Source organism: Lithobates pipiens, unplaced genomic scaffold, assembly GCF_037356315.1.
Source record: "Lithobates pipiens isolate NorthernLeopardFrog02 unplaced genomic scaffold, aLitPip1_a1.2 Scaffold_16, whole genome shotgun sequence".
NCBI lineage: Eukaryota > Metazoa > Chordata > Amphibia > Anura > Ranidae > Lithobates > Lithobates pipiens.
The window spans coordinates 303,249,993-303,270,262 of record NW_027507748.1 but is presented as its reverse complement, the minus strand read 5'-3'; the positions used below and the strand labels follow the sequence as shown (position 1 = coordinate 303,270,262).

Genomic DNA, 20,270 nt, shown 5'->3' with positions numbered 1-20,270 from the left:
AGTTCTTGCTTCAGCTCTTAACTAATCCCCGAGAAGCGTTGTGTGCATAAACTTAAACCCCCAGTCAGCATAAAAATGTATTTTAGGTTACTTTTCCCTATTCCCTTACCACAGATTTTTTTTTTTTTAGCGGACATCCATGCCGGTATAATAAATAACCAATGCACTTGCTTTAAAGCTGAAATCCAGGCAAATAGCTGAATAGCAAATAGCTGAATACATCAGTAAAATTATGTGAGAGCTGTTTTACCTGCCAAAGGATATTTCTGTCCTCCAGCTCCAGAGAATTACACAACCCTGACAATGTAGAGATTCCTCCTGGTGACGTGACTTTTCTCTGCTGCACATAAGCATCAAAGCTAGGTCACCTCACTGGCCCCAGCCTGTAATTGGAAAGTAAAGGATCAGTAACAGAATTCTCAGATCATCTCTTCACTCTTCTTCTGTCAGTATGATCCTAACCATCACTTGAGCACTGCAGGGCACAGAGTGTTGCTGTAAAGGAAGAGAGGCTAATGCCAAATTTAAGAGGATTATCTATCAAATATTCATGCATAACCAACACATTTTGGCTATAATTTCTCTAATAGATGAATTCCTCTATGGTCAGCTTTCTTTTGCCGTATACTTTTCTGAAATGTCTCAATGAGAAAATATGCTGCATTTTGATGGTGGAGCTGATGATCATAGGAATTACTATATTAGCAACATTATGCAAATTAAAATGCAAATGTGCGACATTCACCAGCAAATGTTTTATAAATTACATTCAATTTTTTTAATGCATAAATGTATTTTTTTTTCTTTCTGCCGTACAACGGGACTAGAAAAAGGAAGTTTAATAGCCAGTAGCCAATAGCTGCCCTTGCGTCGTTTTTGGTCGGAACAGCATACAGACAAATGGTTTTCCTGTTAGAAATTGATTCCGTCTGAAAGATTTAAGACATGTTCTATTTCTAGGTCTGTCAGAATTTTCGAAAAAAAAAAGTCTGCTGAAGCCCACACACGATCGGAATATCTGATGAAATGATTCCGTCTGACTTTTTCTGCCGGAAAGTCCGACCGCGTGTACACGGCTTTAGTGTGGGCTCTTTCTTACGGTTTCTGCAGCTTGGTTTCCATTTTATCTGTTCCTGCCTAAGCCGGCGCCATGTTTGTGGTTGCCTTCCGATTCCAGCCTCATCTGTACTTCCGCCCTTTACTCTCTGTCAAAGCCAGAATCTCGGGCATGCTCAGTAAAGATTAACCAAGCCTCGTTTTAGTATACCGTTACCATGGCAAAGGCCCAGCAAACCAATAAGAGCACACATGCAAATATCCTCCCAGTCTTAAACATGAATGTCCTTGTTCACACCCTCTGTGACATAGCTGGTCACATGGGGTGTTTCAAGAACACTGGGATCTTGTGGGATTGTGATGCCATGGAGCTATGCTATCAGAGGCACGGCACATAAATGCATAGACTGACATCTAACGAATCCTGTGTCCTTAAAGAGTTTATTCACTTTTTCACAATAAATGAAAAGGTAAACTAACATTGTACACCGTCCCCCCCCCCCCCCCACTGTGCTTACCTCTGTGGGTGCCAAGATGGATCAGAGTGATTCTCTGCGCAGGTGCTGGCCAATCAGAGTCACTCTGATACATCCTGGACGTCCTGCAAAAGGATAGGGGATTTCAAATCAATGGACTGCTACACTGACTATGTGGACAGTGACAGCTCTTCATCCATGGAGGCAAGTACAGCATGTAAAAATTAACTAAAGACCGGCACACATACTGAAAATTAACTGGTTCAGCAGGAATCGGATGACTTTTGGTATGTATGCACTACTCTCTGATCTAACAGCTCCTGTTGAATGGTCTTGCTGGAAAAACAGCATTCAATTTGCTTATGTTACCAATGGCTGCAAGCACTAATCTGTGCATTCTGGTGGGGTGGGGGGTTCCCTCAGAATACAGAATTCAGAATACAATAGAACAGCAGGAGAGATCCCGGCATCACACAATGTTTTGGATTTGTGAGGATTTTCTGTTTCATTCAATCTGCTGGTTGAACAAAAAAAAAAATACCAGTGTATACCCAGTTTAACACTTTAAGGTAACCCTGTTATTTCTACTTCAGGAGCCTTAAGTCTGTGCGAAAAGTGTTTTGCTCTGGGATACTTCTCCCATGTGCAACATCCAAAAGAATTCCAGGAGGTGCAATATTTAGTACAACATCGGGACAAAGAGTTGTAGGCTAATTCACTAAAGGATTGAGAATGCTTACTCAATCTGCGTGAATATTCACTTTAATTATCCAATCACAAGAAAAACAAATTTTTGTTTACTTATTTCATCTGCACATGATTGGGTATTCAGAGTAAACAGGAATTTGCTCTTCAAATAATTGGGTAATTGAAGAGAATATTCATACAATTTATTGAGGGAAACTTCTCAACTGCTTTAGTAAAATCAGCCTTCATTGTTCTAAATAATTACAAAGCGACACATTTAGAAAAATAACATGGATACAAATTTCCGCAGGTGCATTACTATGGCATATGAACAGTATCTTAAAAAAAAAAAATACAGGTAAATATTATTTGGCAGCAAAACTCCAGGCTCTCTCACCTGCTCTCCCATTGCAAACAAACAGTCACATATTGCATCATCCCCCACATATATAGCTTTATTGCATAAGCTGCAATAAAGACTGTCCATCAATTGTTGGCACGTTTTGTGCCATAAAGATTTCAATAAGCCCCAGTAAGGTGCAAAATGCAGGAACAGGTAGGGTGTCTTTAGTTTTCTATATCAAGGAAGAAATTGTGTGCAGCTCTATTTTTGTTTCACTAAAGGGAAGGATTTGTATTTAAAATTTGTTAAAATCGTTCTTTTTAATGAGGAATTTCAGAATCTGTTCGGAAGTGCTTGAGTTGGTGACCTAAAGCACTGACATCATAGTATCAGCGTGAAAGCCAGGCAGCTACTGTTTGGAGAAAGAAGTTAGCAATGGCAGCCTCTATTTCATTCAGCGATAGCTTCCATGAGAAGTATGCGAAAATCGCTGAAATTTACCTGTGTGTGGAAGTATTTAGGATGGCGAGCTTAGATGATGTTACTGGTCACATGCTCATCTCACATGTACCCATATTCTCACGGTTCGAAAAAATTAGGAAACAGATGCAGTATATCATTCTTAAACAACCACAATGATAATGCCCACATCCTCAATGTATGGTGGACGTGCTTAATGTTGAGCCGCTTCTGATCCAACGTTTTTTCCCTCTTGCGCGCATTATTCAGAATTCACTTCACTCATCCTTTTCCTCCTATTAGCCTTACAATTAACGATCTCCAGGGTGTTGAAAAAAATAATTTACCCACTTCTGTGAAGTCAAATACAGAATCAATGAACAGCATCCTCACAATAACAGCAAGTATCACAACATTTTGGACCCGTGGATCACATATCATCATCCAAATAATCACCATCTAAAGTAGCCTTCTAGTACATCAAGTACTGATGGTGTGTGGAACCCCTGGCATCACACCTCTCCCTCACCCGTCTCTACCTCACACTTCTCTCTACTTCCTGCTTTTCATTTCTTTCCCTTTTCTTCTGTGGTACACTCCATAAGCCACTTTCTACACAATTTCGTGGCTGTAGCCAGCTTTTCATGCTCTTTTGTTTGAGCATTTTCAGATAATACTACCACTCCATTTCCAGTAGATGTACCGTTTATTAAACTTTTGTTCCATCTGCTTACACATATTTGTACAACCTGTCACTATTTATTATCTTTGAATTACCAATAAATACATTGAAATCAAAAAACCACAATGCTAAAAATAACATCTCATCAAACTGTGGTAAAATCACAACTAACATCTAAAAGCGAGCAGTGACCATGAAAAAATATGGTTCCTGCAAGGAATTACCAAGGCACTTGTACACCTACTGTATGTATATTTACCATGCTAAGACTTGATATGAATGCAAACAATCCAAAAGGATTATATTATATATTATCAAAGAATTTCATTTAGCTGTACTGAATTCAGGGTTTTTTTGGATATGTATTGGATATCTTGTTTTGTTCCATTCCACTGAGAGTTTACTTTGTGTATAACCTATATTCCTTTCTGTCCATCTATATAACTGCTGCCTTTCGCAGGTGTACATTTCTCCATTCACCATTATTGTGTCTTTGTATGCTCCTGCAGAGGTTTCTGATAGCCAAGCTTTTTAGTCACCTGACCTCGGCTAGAAAAGCACTGAAGTCTGAGATCCCTCACTTCCGGCTGAAGAAGGTGCAGAACATTAGGATTTGGCTATCTTTACGGTCCTATCTGAAGGTAAACATACAGGATGCTTTAGTCATGTCCCTTCCCTCTTCTCTCTGCCTTTTATGGTATATATTTATATTTCCCTTTTCTTCCCAATAGAGAAGAGGACCTCAGAGATCTGTAGATGTCATTGTGTCATCAATCTATTTATTAACACTGTCTATTGCCTTTATTTGTTGTGCACAGGTAAGTACAGATCTCTTAATTGTATCCTTTGGAATACAGTGTCTCAATAATATACCAACTATGAAGGCTTGTATAGGGTATTAATTATGTTCAGCTTTCATCCTTTACGATTCAGATAATTGGGCCTAAACATTTTGCTAAATCACCACTATACAACCTTCACATTAATAATTGTATGTATTTACAGAATTGTATAATAGATGGAATTACACTAGATTTCATCAAGCTTAAAGCAGCATTTAAAGTATGATCAAGGCGAGATAAAGTGACTTCTCAGTCAATATTATCTTGTGTAATCGTAGCATGCTTGTGTAAAGAAACCTTGTTTTTTCCTGTCCAAGCTGTGCAGTGATCATAGTTTCATGGTGTAATTTGTTGTTCTGTATAAACAGCCTAAAGAACAATAAATCTTCACATTCCTGTGTCAGAACATTCTGTTTGTGTTCAAACATGAGCTAAATGGCACTGCACATTTTAATTAATGACTCTGTCTGTAGTTTAAGAACTGACACTTCCCGTGGAGAAACTACACGTCCCACAATTCTTGGGTCTCTCAGTCTAGTGCTCCATATGTGAAAGCTAAACAGTAATGAACAATCTGACAGATAAAAGCAGGCAGAGCAATTAACAGAGAGATCATCATGCAAACTTTCATCACATTAGCACTCACACATTTGTGATGCAACAGAAGAAAAGGTGAGGCATGAGTTGTGACCCAAAAGAATACATTGCCTGTCCCTTTACCGAATAGGCTAGGTGAATGAATACATGGACATAGGAGAATCAAGTGGCCAAAACACTACAAACTGCAGCCGCAACATGTGAGCCTATTATCACAAGGTAAGGCAAACAACACAGGGAATATAATTAGACGAATACCTAGGTAAAATGAGAGGTGGCTCTGCTAACTTCCTTCATCCTACCGTGTGGAAGCAAAAATGCTGTATTATTTTCGTGGCATGTGGTTAGGTGAAGCTTTTCCTCATTTGCAGAGTGCAAATTCACTTGCAAAAGTACACAGTCTGTTTGCCTTTAGTAAATCAACCCCAATGCCTTTAGGCACTTTTTAGCAAACTTCAATTAGCATTGCAGCTTGATGAACCAGAGCTTGCCATTTTCAGAAGCCCATTCAGGCTTATTCGCTTAGGCAGAGGGGATCATATATATTGCATCATCTACAAAACCAACTTTAGCGCCACTCTTGCCGTAAAAAAATATTTCAGAGGTATTAGAAAATATAGTACAAGTACGGGAGCAGAAATAAAACTTCTATTCCAAAACTTGTCCGCTTGCCAACTCATCCCTTGTACCTTCAAATCTTGTCCGTCACAGCAGGTGATAAATTTGATGCTTTTAGCAAGGATACCACTTGATCATCGTCACCCTCCCTCAAGTTTATCTTCATCTGCTGATTAACCCATTCCTGCAAAGCTATGTTATAGGACAAAGCTTATTAGTAGGACAGCACTCAAAAATGGCAAAAGACAGTTATGGTTACTACAGGTTACTAAGTTTTGTTTTTCTTATTTGTTCTGTGTATTGTCTTATTAGCTACATCCTATGATGCTGAAAGACATGCTTGGGAATGCCATCAAAAATACCAGGCCTACGCAAATGAGCACAAAATATTTTCTGTTGCAGTTACCTTGTGAAGCAAAACTTATATGAATCTGGAACTGCAAGGGAGATGATGTTGGCTATTTTAACAACTTCAGCCCTGGACCATTTGGCTGCCCAAAGACCAGAGCGTTTTTTGTGATTCGGCACTGCTTCGCTTTAACTGGCAATTGCGCGGTCGTGCAAGGTGGCTCCCAAAGAAAATTGACATCCTTTTTTTCCCCCACAAATAGAGCTTTCTTTTGGTGGCATTTGATCACCTCTGCGGTTTTTATTTCTTGCGCTATAAACAAAAAAAGGGCGGCAATTTTGAAAAAAAATTAATATTTTTTACTTTTTGCTATAATAAATATTCCCAGAAAATATATAAAAAAAACATTTTTTCCCTCAGTTTAGGCCGATACGTATTTTACGACATTTTTGATGAAGAAAAAAAATCCCAATAAGTGTTTATTGATTGGTTTTCGCAAAAGTTATAGCGTCTATAAAATAGGGGATAGTTTGATGGCATTTTTATTGTTACATTTTTTATTAGTAATGGCGGTGATCTGCGATTTTTATCATGACTGCGACATTACGGCGGACACATCGGACAATTTTGGCGCTATTTTGGGACCATTTTAATCAGTGTGATTAAAAATGCACTGATCACTGTGTAAATGTGACTGGCAATGATGGGGTTAATCACTAGGGGGAGCTGCAGGGGTTAAGTGTGTCCTAGGGAGTGATTCTAACTGTGGGGGGGTGGGCTACGTGTGACACGGCACTGATCACCAATCCCAGGGAGCTTTGATCAGTGTCACTAGCAGAACGGGGAAATGCTTGTTTACATCAGCATTTCCCTGTTCTTCCTCTCCGTGAGACGATCATGGGTATCCCCACGGACATCGAGTCTGCAGGACCCACGATCACACTCACGGAGGTCACGGCAGGGTTGCACGCGTGACCATGCGGCAATACATTTAAAGAGACTTACCTGTACGTCCATTTGCCTGTCCGTGACATTCTATCGTATATGTTCGTGCAGCTGTCGGCAAGTGGTTAAAACATTTCAGGCTTATTCAGCAGCTTATTTTGAGAAAGAAAAACTGAGTTAGACTTACCGGTAACTGCTTTTCTGAGAGTCTTCCAGGAGAGCCCATGAGACCTAGGGCTCTTTCTACTATGACAGACAACATATTAACCTCACCACATAAAAGGCAGTCCTGGTGGACCTTTCGACCAAACGCCTGCTCCTGAGAAGAGAGGAGGTCAAAAAAGGTTGAAAAATTGAACCGGGTGCGTGCTTTACATATTTTTTCCGTTGGGGTTCCGTCCCTTTCACCCCAAGATGCAGACAAGGCTCTTATTGATACAAACAAACCCAAGGATACAGGGCCGTCTTTAGTATAGATTGGACCCTGGGCAAAAAAATTCTTAGGGCCTCCCCATGCAATTTCCCTCTCCACCTACTCTGAGACATACAATCAATAGCAGCTAGACTTAAAATCAGTTTTCTGTATCAGATCAGGCAGCAATTGAGATGGTTGCCAGCAGTTACAGCATATCATTACTGCTTACTCACTAGTTGCTAGAGGTTACAGCATCACCTCCTCCCAGCAGGGGAGCATGATATACATAGGAATGTTGCCTTTATTTGCATACTAATGCCGCCGGCCGCAGCTATTTACTTAATATTGTCGCCGCTATTTACATACGAATGCTGGTTATTTACATGTAAACATAGGATCTGCAGGTGAGTCATCTACACACAACAATAGGGCAGAGTTGGGCAGCATTAGTACCAGCACTTCACACTGAGATATCAGGACAGAGCACAGGAATAAAACTTCAATGGACTTAAAGACGGCCCTGCAAGGATAGACCGAGGAAAAAACTTAAAAAAAAAAAGCTTAACTTACGACCCTATAGGATTCAGCAATTGCTTGCTTTATCCACCTGGCTATGGTGGCCTTGGAAGCTCCTTTACATTTATGGACCCCAGAAAAAAGTGCAAATAAAGCACCTGATTTCCTAAAGCTTTTGGTAACCTTTAGGTGGAAGGGAAGAATTCTTCTGACATCTAGAAAAACAAATTCTTTTCTTTTATGCCCTTAGGCGAATTGCAAAAAGTTGGTTGCACAATATCCTGATATCTATGAAAAGAAGTGGCTACCTTGGGTAAAAATCGGGGGTCTATTTTTAACACCACTCTATCGTCAAACCTTTGCCTAACCTTTCCCTAACTGTTCTCTAAGCCTGAAATTTGCTGACCCTGCGAGCTGACGTAATTGCAACCAGGAATAATGTTTTTATCAGTAATTTCACTGACACATCCTTCACAGGCTCAAGGGGAAAACCACTAGACCGTGTAGAACCAGAGACAGGTCCCATGTAGGACATACTCTGACAACCACTGGTTTGGACCCAGCGATTGACTTAAAAAAATCTCGCTAAAACAGGTTTTTCCAAAAAAGAACACTAGAGAAAAACACTTGTTGGTACCCTCCTGGAAAAATTCCAGAATAGACGGAACATCGTGAGAAAATCTCATATTTTTTGACAACCAAGAATTACATTTTTTCCAAACCTTGGAGTATATAGCTCTTGTAACAGGCTTCCTGCAATTAACCAGGGTTCTGACAACTTTGTACGAGAATCCGTGGGAGAATATCTTCTCTTCAGATACCAAGCCATTAAATTCAAAGATGTTACCTGAGGGTGCTAGACCGGAACCTGAGACAACAAGTCTTGTCTCATTGGATGAATGACTGGAGGCTGTAAAGCTAGAGCCTGCCGGAGAGAAAACCATGGCCTCTTGGGCTAAAAGGGGGCTATTAAGATGAGATTGGTTCTTTCTAGAGCAAACATCTGGAGGACTTCCGGGATCAGCCTGATAGGAAGGAAAGCGTAGCAGAGGCTGAATGACCAGGGATTCGCAAGAGCATCAGTCCCCAGATACTGATCCCCTGGATTTCAAAAAAATCTACCTCTGGCGATCCCCATCTCCAGGTTGAGGGACCAATTGTCCCGACACACACCTGGTAGAGACTGAGGTAATCTGCCAAACAGTTTTGAGTACCTTTTTAGGAGAATTGCTGAAATGGAGGCCAGATTCACCTCGGCCCATGATGAAATTTTCTGGGCTATGAGTTGAAGAGTCCAACTTCTCGTACCTCCCCTGCTTGTTGAGGTACACTACAGTTGTAATGTTGTCGAATCGAATCTGCAGATGGTGATCGCTCGCTGACCTCTGCATGAAAAGCTTCTAAAGCCCTTTGTATTGCCAGAAGCTCCCTCTGATTTGATGAAGCTCTCGATTCCATATCTTCCCTGTGCTATCTCGTTGTGTAGATGGGTCCCAGTTCCTTAGCAAGAACAACTGAAGTTGCCGTTGGTGAAACCTCACCCACGGTACGGTCGAATAGCAAGGGTTATAAGACCTACTGCCCTTGAGACATCTCTGAGTGAACCCCACTGGTTGGTTTGCAAGAAGAAGGAAAAGAGATACGGCTGCACACCACTGTCGATCCAACAACGATTTATTATGTCAACATGAATTGCCACCAGGACCTCTTTTTTGTGTCCTATGTCCTGGTGGCAATCCATGTGGACATAATAAATCATTGTTGGATCCATGGTGGTGTGCAGCTGTATCTCTTTTCCTTCTCCACATACCATGGCAAGCCAGGGCTAGCATCCAGCCCATTTAATCCAGGTAGGGGGTGATCATAATGGATTTTAGTCTTAACGGGGCCAACGCTTTCCCCAGTACCTTTGTAAAGATGCGAAGGGCAGTGCCCAGAACTGAAAATTACAGATTTTCGATCCAAATTTCACTGTTAGTCTTAAATATTTTAGGCATGCTGGATGAATAGGAATGTGCAAGTAGGCACCCCTTAAATCCAGAATTTCCGTAAAGAACTTTGGGTAAAGCAGATTTTTTAGCAAAAAAATTTAAGGGTTTGTATCTGATTGAATGATTTAGAGAGCGAAGGTTAAAAATGAGGCGATACTTCCCCTAGGGCTTCTTTATCACAAAGATATGTGATTAAAAGCCCCTGCCCCAATCCTTCCGAGGAACTGGGATAAGGACTTCCTGATCCACCAAGTCTCCAATCTTGAGACACAAAGCCTTTACACCATTGAGGGACAGGTGGGTGATTAAAAATCTCTCTGACTGGGAATTGAACTGCCTGTGCCCATTGGTCGCTGTGACGGGAGTTGCTTTTGGCGGGGGGCTTGTGGAACCCAGCTTACCTTAGAGAACTCTGGAAACCCATTTTCCAGCTCCCCCGGGCTCTGTTATGTGTAAGTTACCCTGTGTCTATTAGGAGAACAACTAGACTCCCAGTACAACCACTCCGGACTCAGCATATCGTTTTACCCCTGTTATCCTGGGTTCTTTTTATGTGTGTGGTTTGTGTTGAAAGTTGAAGGGGCTCTTCTACTTGGGACAGAAATATTTCTGAAAAATCCCCCTCAAGAAATATATGAATATAAATATCTCCACCTTTCAGACTCCTAGAATATTGCAGGAGTGTTTCATAGATCATTGCTAGATAGTTTGAGGTGGAGTGGGGGTTGTTATGTGTTTATTGTTGAGTGGCTGTATCCTATTGTTTCTGTCTGCCTTGGGAGCAAATGATTATGGGATTTATATGCTTATGTTGATTGGCTTGGGGGTTGATGAGATCACTATGAGCTATTGATTGCTAGAGGGGAGGGGGGATTTCTCCAACAGTCCTGCCTGCTGACAAGACTGTCTACTTATGAAAAGTCTGAACACCTGTGTGTCATGTTAATGAATGTAATTTACCCCGCCCTGTGTCAATATGCAAAGAAGGGGGGTTGTCCACAGAGTGTATATATCTTTGTATCTGTGTTTGAATAAACAGTTTTATGTTTCTTACCACCCTACACTGATGTCTCGACGAGTGACTGGGTGGGCTACGGGATCTTGGATCGTGCTGGTACCGGGCAAGGGAAGCTTATACGACAGATATACGCCTATTGAGCACATTTCCGTCACAGTCATCAGATCCAAAATGAACGGACTTGAGGTGAGGTCTAAGGCCCTCGATCTTCCTCCCACTGGGCGGCAGAAATCATTGTGGCTTGGTGGGTTCTTAGGGAGGGTTAAACAAGACCCCCTACCACTGCCTTTGTGCTCTGTCCAATGTTTTTGGGCCTGCCCTCCTTTTCTCACGGACCCTGCTGTCTGCCCCCCTGACCTCAATTTTTTTTTCTAGAAACCACTTCTTCCTGTCTGCCGTGAGTTCCAGTGCTTCTTGTAATTCAGGGCTAAACAGATGGTCAGAAAACAGAATCGGCTAGAAAACCTACTGCCTGAAACAGGAGTGGGAAAGATTTAAATATCTGATCTCTCACAGTTTCTGCAGAGAGGTGAGTTTGTATTTGTGATAACCATAACTCAAGGTTTCTGCCTAAACCCGTGGATGCTAATGCTGATTTAAGACTGACACTCAATGAATCCCAGGCCCTGCATAAAAGCATGTTACCTCTCTTATCCATGGGATCCCTAAGTGTGCTCATGTCATCAAACGCCAGGTCCATATTCTTGGAAATTTTTGAAAGAGGCTTGTCCAACTTGGGATACTTGTTCCAAGGCTATGCCACATCTTCATCAAAAGGAAACCTCCTGTTCAGGATCCTGGAAAAAAATGCTTTCCTCTCTGAATTCTCCCATTCTAATTTTAAGTGTATGTAGAAGGGAGTTGTGCACAGGAAAAACCCTCGCCTTCTTCTTATGTATTCCTTCATACATAAAATTGTGCTTTGACATTTGCACCTTCTCCTCTTTAATTTTGAGTGTCTCAAAGCATTTAACAAAGCACGGACATCTTCCAGTAATAAACAAAGAAGAGAAGAAGGCGCTTATAAAGTGCAGTAATAAAACACTTTGATAACAAGGAAGGGTTAAAAACACTCATGCCACGTACACACAACCAGACTTTTCAATGGACTAGGTTCGACGGTCTTCCCGACGGACTTTCGGCAGAGGTCCGATGACCTTTATGAACGAAATGGACTTGGCCACACATGACTGGACTAAGTCTCGAAAGACCGTTAGATTTGAAACATGTTTTATTTCTAGGTCCGTCAGACTTTTGGGGGTAAAAAAGTCCGCTGGAGCCCACACACAATCGACTTGTCCGATGGATTCCGGTCCGCCGGACCAAGTCTGCCGGAAAGTCCGGTGGTGTGTACGCAGCATCACAGTCACTGCTCCTTTAAACCAAAGACCAGATTGGTTTGAAGAAGTCGTGACTGGGCATGCTCCAAAACATGTCCACTCTGATGTCACTACTGGTTGCCCTGGATTCCATGCTGGTCCTGACAGCATGGCTCGCCATCTTGGATCAGAGACACAGTGTCAGCTGGAACTTCCACCTGCAGCTGTCTTTACTCCCAGGAGGCACCCCACTGGACATTATGAATTCATTGATATGTTTTTCACTTCCATCATGTAAGTGTTTTAACACTTCCTTGTCATTAAAGTGTTTTATTACTGCACTTAGAAGCACCTTCTTCTCTGCTTTGTTTTTCTTATAGAGCAGTAGTTCTCAACTACTGTCCTCAGGACCCACCAACAGGCCAGATTTTAAGTATTACCTTGGGGAGATGCAGACTAGAATACTTCAATCACTGAGCAGCAAATTATATCACCTGTTATATATTTCAGTTATCTTGCAAACCTGGCCTGTTAGCGAGTCCTGAGGACAGGAGTTGAAGCCACTGGTATAGAGTGTGCTTCCCTCTTCCGAAGTGCTGCTGTGGTGCAGTAATTACATTTCAAGAGCCAGTCATGTACTGTTTCTTAAAGTCTCCTTGTTATCCAGAGTGCCCTATCCTACACACTCCTTGATCTTCCAGTGATAGTTTGTACCTCGAGCCCCTGACGGATTCCCTATCCTTAGGCTCTTCCTCTGATTCTGATTCTTCCTGGGAAAAATGGGGAGACCTAGTCTCCTCCTCTGGACCTCACTTTCCGCACCCTGCTGTGGAGCGTCAAAAAAAACTGCAGCTCTATCAGAAGACAAACCCTGAGAGGGGTGTGTTGTCAATCATGAATTTGAAAGAGCTAAAAGTAGATGATAGCTCATCCCTTACAGAAGTAAGCATTGACAATGCTGAGTCATCTTTAACTAAGCTATCTATGCATGTGTGGCAGACCGCTTTATTCCATGAGAAGCTCAATTTGGCTGTGCAGACTGCACATTTCCTCTTGGATGGTTGCGCCTGGGCCTTTTTCTGAGCCTTAACATGCAATCAGAAAATGAAAGACCATCAGATTGAAAATTGGGCCACCCCAGTTCTCCAAAACACACCCCAGTACAGGAGAGGAAAGGTGCAACCCTGACTTAAGCCCCACCAAGTCTGTGATGGTGGGGAAAAGCCCCACAGGATATGCAAGAGGGAATCAGATCCCCAGGATTACCTGTGAGGTGCTGGTGCCAGAGCCTGCATCCACTTCCTGAGCAGGAGCTGCAGAGGAATCCATCCTGCTCTCCTTGTGCTTCCACAGCCTCTGTCGGGTCTCACATTCCACACCAGCCACCCAGTATTCCCCTTTTCACGCATTTAAGGAGATTGGAACCATCGTCTCTGGCACTGATGACGTAATTCAGGGTGGAAATTACGCTTCACCACTTCCTCTGGACCAGCGCAGAATGCAGGAGCTCTGCCCCTTCCACCTCCCAAGCCCGGAAATTAACAATTCTGCCCTTCTAGCCTGACACGGCCAGCCACGCTGCCAGAAGGGGACACTTTCAACCCAGACTGCGGGATACCATCCAACCAAGCCAGTTTGGGGCTACTCCCTCCTGCTCCCCAGACATCTCCAGTGGTTGTTGCCCTCTCCAGGCAAGTCGCGCAGGACCCTTTTTTTGGTCCGCACCAGAATCAGATCACATGGGTGATCACAACCATGCATTCCAATTCCTGTCCAAATTGACAGTTCACACTGCAATATGGGAACCGATCTGGGGGTGTCATTAACTTTGAACTGAAACCCACAGCAGTTCGCATAGGGCAGTGTGAACTGCCTGCGAGTTGTATACGATGCGGGAACCCGTACTGATTTGCACGTGTTCTCGCATCGCAGCAGTGTGAACCAAGCCTGAATGTCAGCAGAAATAAATCCCAAACTTAGCATGCTTAAAGGTTATCTTATCTTTATCTAAGCTATAGTGATACAGTCAGTTTAATTTAGCAAAGAAAGCATTTTACATTGCTACATCTTTACTAAACAAAGGGTTTACGTGATGAAGGTAGCTGATAGAAAATGTACTGTAACTAATTGTTCTTGACAGCCTTCTGCTGAACTACAGTATAGCCTGCTCAAGAAAGAAATGTTCTCATCCAAGATTTTACAATACACGGCCCCATCCATTTGCCCTTCAATGTGGCAAAGTCTGTATCTTAATAGAGACAAAGCTCCAAAGCATAGGTTTTCCACCTCTGTGTTTAAAGTGGTTGTAAACCCTTTTAAAAAAATCCTGAAAAAAAAAATCCTGCAAGACAAAGACATAATGAGCTATTATGCATAGCATGCTAGCTCATTATGAATAACTTACCTGAGAACAAAGCCCCCCGAAGCGGTCCTCCGTCTTCCTCTTCGCAGCTGCCATGGGTCCCAGAGCGACTTCCGGGTCTCGTGGCTCCGGCGCTGTGATTTGCTGGAACCGCGATGACGTCACTCCCGTGCATGCGCACGGGAGCTGACACTCGCGGCATGTCGCCGCGATCTGCGGCCTGCCCCAGTGCGCCTGCGCGCTGCTGTCTATGGCGCATGCGCCGTAGACAGCGGTGGCTGTCTTCGGGTAAATATCTCCTAAACCGTATAGGTTTAGGAGATATTTCTTGGACCTACAGGTAAGCCTTAATCTAGGCTTACCTGTAGATCAAAGTTGGTTGTAAGGGTTTACAACCACTTTAACTGTAGGGATGGTGTTCTTAGGGTCATAGTCAGCTTTTTTTCTTCCTCCAAACATGACGAGTCCCCCCCTCAAGAAGGCACATCTATATATATGCCAATTAACATCTAAATGATTCAGAGAAGGATTGAGAGAAAGTGTTGTGGTCAGATGAGTTTAAAATGTAGCTCTTTAGCATTAACTTGACTCACTGTGTTTGGAGGAAGAAAAATGCTGATTTGCATTGAGGGGCCAATGGACAGGGCTATGTATTGTAAAATCTTAGATGAGAACCTTCTTCCCTCAGCCCGAACTCTAAAGATGGGTCAGGGAGGTTAAGAAACCTTAAGGATTTAGAGAAGATCTGTGAAGAGTGGACCAAAATCGCCCCTAAGATGTGTGCAAACTTGGTTACCAACCACAAGAAACGTCTTACCACTGGCAGCAAAAAGGGTTTTCGCCACCAAGTACATGTCATGTTTTGCTTGGGGATCAAATACTTATTTTACTCACTGAACTGCAACTTAAAGCAGAGTTCCACCCAAAACTGGAACTTCCACTCGTTGTACTCCCCCCCCCGCCCCCTCCTGTGCCACATTTGGACCTTTTGGGGGAGGGGGGACAGGATACCTGTCTAATACAGGTATACTATTCCCACTTCCAGGAACCTCAGCCGCAGGTATTGACATCACCACCCAGGCTCCCTCCTCCTCCCTCCTTCTTCCCCGGCTGCTAGGCCAGTAGGAGAGAGGAGCGGAGCCACGTACATGCACAGTAGGGTTCCCGGCGTGAAGCCGTAAGGCTTCACTGCCGGGTCCCCTTACTTGCAATGGAGGCGGCATGCACCCGACAGCTGATGGAAACACCAGCTGCGGTGCCGACATCACTGGACTCCAGGACAGGTAAGTGTCCAATTATTAAAATTCAGCAGCTTCAGCATGTGCAGCTGCTGGCTTTTAATTTTTGCAGTGGTGGGCGGACCTCCACTTTAATTTATAGCATTTGTTTTATGTTTTTTTCTGGATTTTTGGTTGATATTCTGTCTCTATCATTTAAAATACACCTATGAGAAAAATTATAGACCCTTAATTTATTTGTAAGTGGGCAAACTTACAAAATCTGCAGGGCATGAAATAATTTTCCCCACTGTATATGGAAATGGTCATACAAGGATTGTAAAAGATCTGGGCCTTCTTCAACCAAGAGGTAGATTGTTTGAAAAAAGAAATGATCTACTGTTGCTGCTTCATCTGTGTTATGTATAAAGTATAGGGCTGCTCTGCTGTCTTATGGGCTGCAAATCTTGCAGTCATTCAGGTACCAATGAATCCCAAGATGTAGGAAATTGTTCAACACTTTGTCAGGAAGTCCCTTGCCACGACTCAAAAAAATGTTAACTTATGTCGGTGACGTGAAACACAGACAAATAAAAAAAAACAGGAGGGTTTCTTGTATTGTAGAATCCTGTCTTAAATCCCATTGAAAAGCTGTGTCTTAATTTGAGGCAGGCCAGTCAAGCAAGACAAAACAAAAATGTGCATGAACTGAAAGACTTTTGTACATATGAAGGCGCTGAAATATATCTTTATTGTTGCAACTACAGAAATGTTGAGGCTAGTGACCATTAACTAGGCTTTGCTACTTACTAATAATGAGGGTTCTTGACTGTGATCATATTTGTTTGAGCTTTTGCGTAGAAATCCACATGATTCCTAAAGGACAGAAGAGAATATACAAACTGGAAGATAGTCTGAGGTCATGTTTTTTCAATATGGTCCATTATGTGTCTGTACTCACTCCCAATATTGACAGCTGTGATGTGCTGTGAAGAAATGGCCACACACAGCTACAGTGGATATAAAAAGTCTACACCCTGATAAAATGTCAGGTTTCTGCAATGTAAAAAAATGAGACAAAGATAAATCATTTCAAAACTTTTCCACCTTTAATGTGGCCTATAAACTGTACAACTCAGTTGAACAACAAACTGAAATCTTATAGGTGGAAGGAAGTAAAAATAAAAAAATTAAATAATATGGTTGTATAAGTGTGCACACCCTTAAACTATTACCTTGTTGAAGCACCTTTTGATTTTATTACAGGACTCAGTCTTTTTGGGTATGAGTCTATCTGCATGGCACATCTTGATTTGGCAAGATTTGCTCATTCTTCTTTGCAAAAACAGTCCAAATCTGTTAGATCATCGCCTATGCACAGCACTCTTCAGATCATCCCACAGATTTTCAATCGGATTCAGGTCTGGGCTCTGGCTGGGCCATTCCAAAATGTTAATCTTCTTCTGGTGAAGCCATTCCTTTGTTTATTTGGATGTATGCTTTGGGTTGTTGTCATGCTGAAAGATGAAGTTCCTCTTCATGTTCAGCTTGCTAGCAGAAGTATGAAGGTCTTGTGCCGATATTGACTGGTATTTGGAACTGTTCATAATTTCCTCTAACTTGACTAAGGCTCCTATTCCAGCTGAATAAAAACAGCCCCAAAGCATGATGCTGCCACCACCATGCTTCACTGTGGGTACAGTGTTTTTTTTCCTAATGTGCAGTGTTGCTTAGCTAGGCTTGGATCTTTTTCTTCGTAAAAAAAAAGGCTTCCGTCTTGCCACACAGTCTACCCCATAGCAAAGACATATGAAGAATACAGGGGATTGTTGTCATATGTACCACACAGCCAGTACCTGCCAGATATTCCTGCAGATCATTTAATGTTGCTGTAGGCCTCTTGGCAGCCTCCTTGACCAGTTTTCTTCTAGTCTTTTTAACAATTTTGGAGGGACGTCCAGTTCTTGGTAATGTCACCGTGCCAAATTTTCTCCTCTTGATGATGACTGTCTTCAGTGTGTTCCATGGTATATTTAATGCCTTGGAAATTCTTTTGTACCCTTCTACTGACTGATACATTTTAACAATGAGAGCCCTCTGATGCTTTGGAAGGTCTCTCAACAATGACTTTTGCTGTAGGATATGACTAAGAAAATGTCAGGAAATAACTACTAGAACAGCTGAAATTTATTTGTGGTTAATCAGAGGCATTTTAAATTATGTCAGGTGTGTACTGACTCCTTTTTAACATGGGTTTGAATGTGATTGCTTAGTTCTGAACACAGCTACGTCACCAGCTATAGGTGTGTGTGCACACTTATGCAACCACATTTAATTTAATTACATTTTTATATTTTTACTCTCTCTCCCCCCCCCCCCCCTTAAAGGATTTCAGTTTGTTTTTCAATTGAGTTGTACAATTTATTGGTCAAAATAAAGGTGAAAAAAGTTCTGAAATTATTTATCTTTCTAATTTTTTTTACATCACAGAAACCGGACATTTTACTGGGGATGTGTAGACTTTTTATATTCATTGTACGTACATTTTTTATCTTTGAACATTAGTATGACTAAGGTCATGTAAAAGTGTTTTTTTTTTAACAGAAAGGACTCAATGTAGTTCTGAAATCATGTTGATTTTTGTTAAAAAACACATTAATAGAAAATTGAGCAGCATTGGTTCCCCCAGCCCTTCAAGTGACATTGATTGGGACTACAGTTGGCACAGAGAAGCCACACCATTTGCATTGTCTTGCCTTTGATCAATTACGCTTGGTTTCTGTAGGTTAATGAAAGCTGTAACTGGAACTCTTGGACATTCACCAGACCACAGGTTACTGCCTGTGTCTTATGCCCTGTATACACTGTCGGACATTCGGACGTCAAAATCCATCTGATTTTTTCCGACAGACTTTGGCCCAAACTTGTCTTGCATACACAAAGTCACACAAAGTTGTTGGAAAATCCGATCGTTCAGAACAAGGCGACGTACAACACGTATGATGGGACTATAAAGAGGCCAGTAGCCAATGTCTTTTGTCAAGTAATTTATTCTGAGCATGCATGGCACTTTGTGCATCTAAACTGTCTACACACGATCAGAATTTAAACGATCAGATTTTGTTGTTGGAAAATTTTAGAACAAGATCTCAAACTTCCGACAACACAGTCCGATCACACATTTTCCGTTGGGAAGTCTGACCGTGTGTACAGGGCATAATGGGATAATCTGGCTATAAATAGTGTTTATTGAGTTTCTTTAAATTAATCTCATTGGTTATTGGTTATTAAGCAGTTTGAATTTGGGGCAACAATGTGTTTTATCTGAACATGGACAGTTTATTGCAACAATTTATTGCAACAATTTATTGCTCAGTCTATGGTACAGTCTATGGTACAGTTATTTTTGACTGTTGTAGGCAATAAGCAGATTTGATAGTTTGAATAAACCAATTATTTATTTGCCCTGTCAAAATAGGTTCTGAATGGACATAAAACCTTTCTAAGCTATCTCTATAACTGGGAGTTCCTGATTTGGGAAGCAGCTTTGCTCATCTTTCTCCTACGTCTAACTTCCCTGGGATCAGAGACCAACAAGAAGTACAGCAATGTCTCTATACTACTAACAGAAGAGGTATGCAAGAATGGTCAACAATGGAGTCAGAATTGTCCTGTACCAGAATAGGGTCATGGGATTTATGCTAACCCTAAAAAGATGTATACCACAAAACAATATAAGCTGATTAGAAAGCTGATACAATAAGTACACTTTTGTGTTTGACATGCTCTGGACACAATGCTCCAATCAACAGCTCTGTTTAGGATGCATGTGCAATGTTGATTGGACCAATGTGCAGGGGCATGTCAGACTGATAGATACCCAACTGCTGCACTCTGTATTGAGCAGCTTTGCATATTTCCAGCAAACTAGAAACACCAGACATTTTAACTTTAGCTGCAAAAAATAACCCACCTCTGTTACTGTTTATGCAGCCTGACTGCATTACAGTAAAAAAAAAAAAAAAAAAAGGCTTCAGTTAGGGTTTAAATTCCTTTTATATGTTTCTATCCTGCTCACTTTCAGTAATCCTAAATAATATGTCATCAGTAAAAAAGGAAACGTTATATTCTATTCCATCTCTCAGATCATTCATAAAGTGACTGAGAAAACTTTGGTTCAGCCCCAATCCCCCCGTGGTACACCACTGCTACCTATACCCCATTTTAAGATGCTCCATTTATTAGCTATCTATGCAGTATTTTTTTATAGCCCCTGATTCCTTAGGTTCTGTATATGGATGTTATATTCTATGTATTTTTATATAAAATCTTTTATATAAATATATTAAATATTCCATGATTTCTTTTGAATTTTATA

At 41.6% G+C, this 20,270-nt stretch overlaps 1 protein-coding gene across 2 annotated transcripts in view; it reads left to right on the top strand.

Annotated features, from left to right (window-relative positions):
* The window catches only part of PHTF1 (putative homeodomain transcription factor 1), a 214,143-nt gene that overhangs the window by 162,251 nt on the left and 31,622 nt on the right, over nt 1-20,270 (top strand). For both annotated transcript variants that reach the window (XM_077481561.1, XM_077481560.1), the window contains 3 exons: nt 4,213-4,344; nt 4,435-4,521; nt 19,371-19,526. In XM_077481561.1, coding sequence (XP_077337687.1) covers nt 4,213-4,344; nt 4,435-4,521; nt 19,371-19,526 — 375 coding nt within the window. The remainder of the gene's footprint in view (nt 1-4,212; nt 4,345-4,434; nt 4,522-19,370; nt 19,527-20,270) is intronic.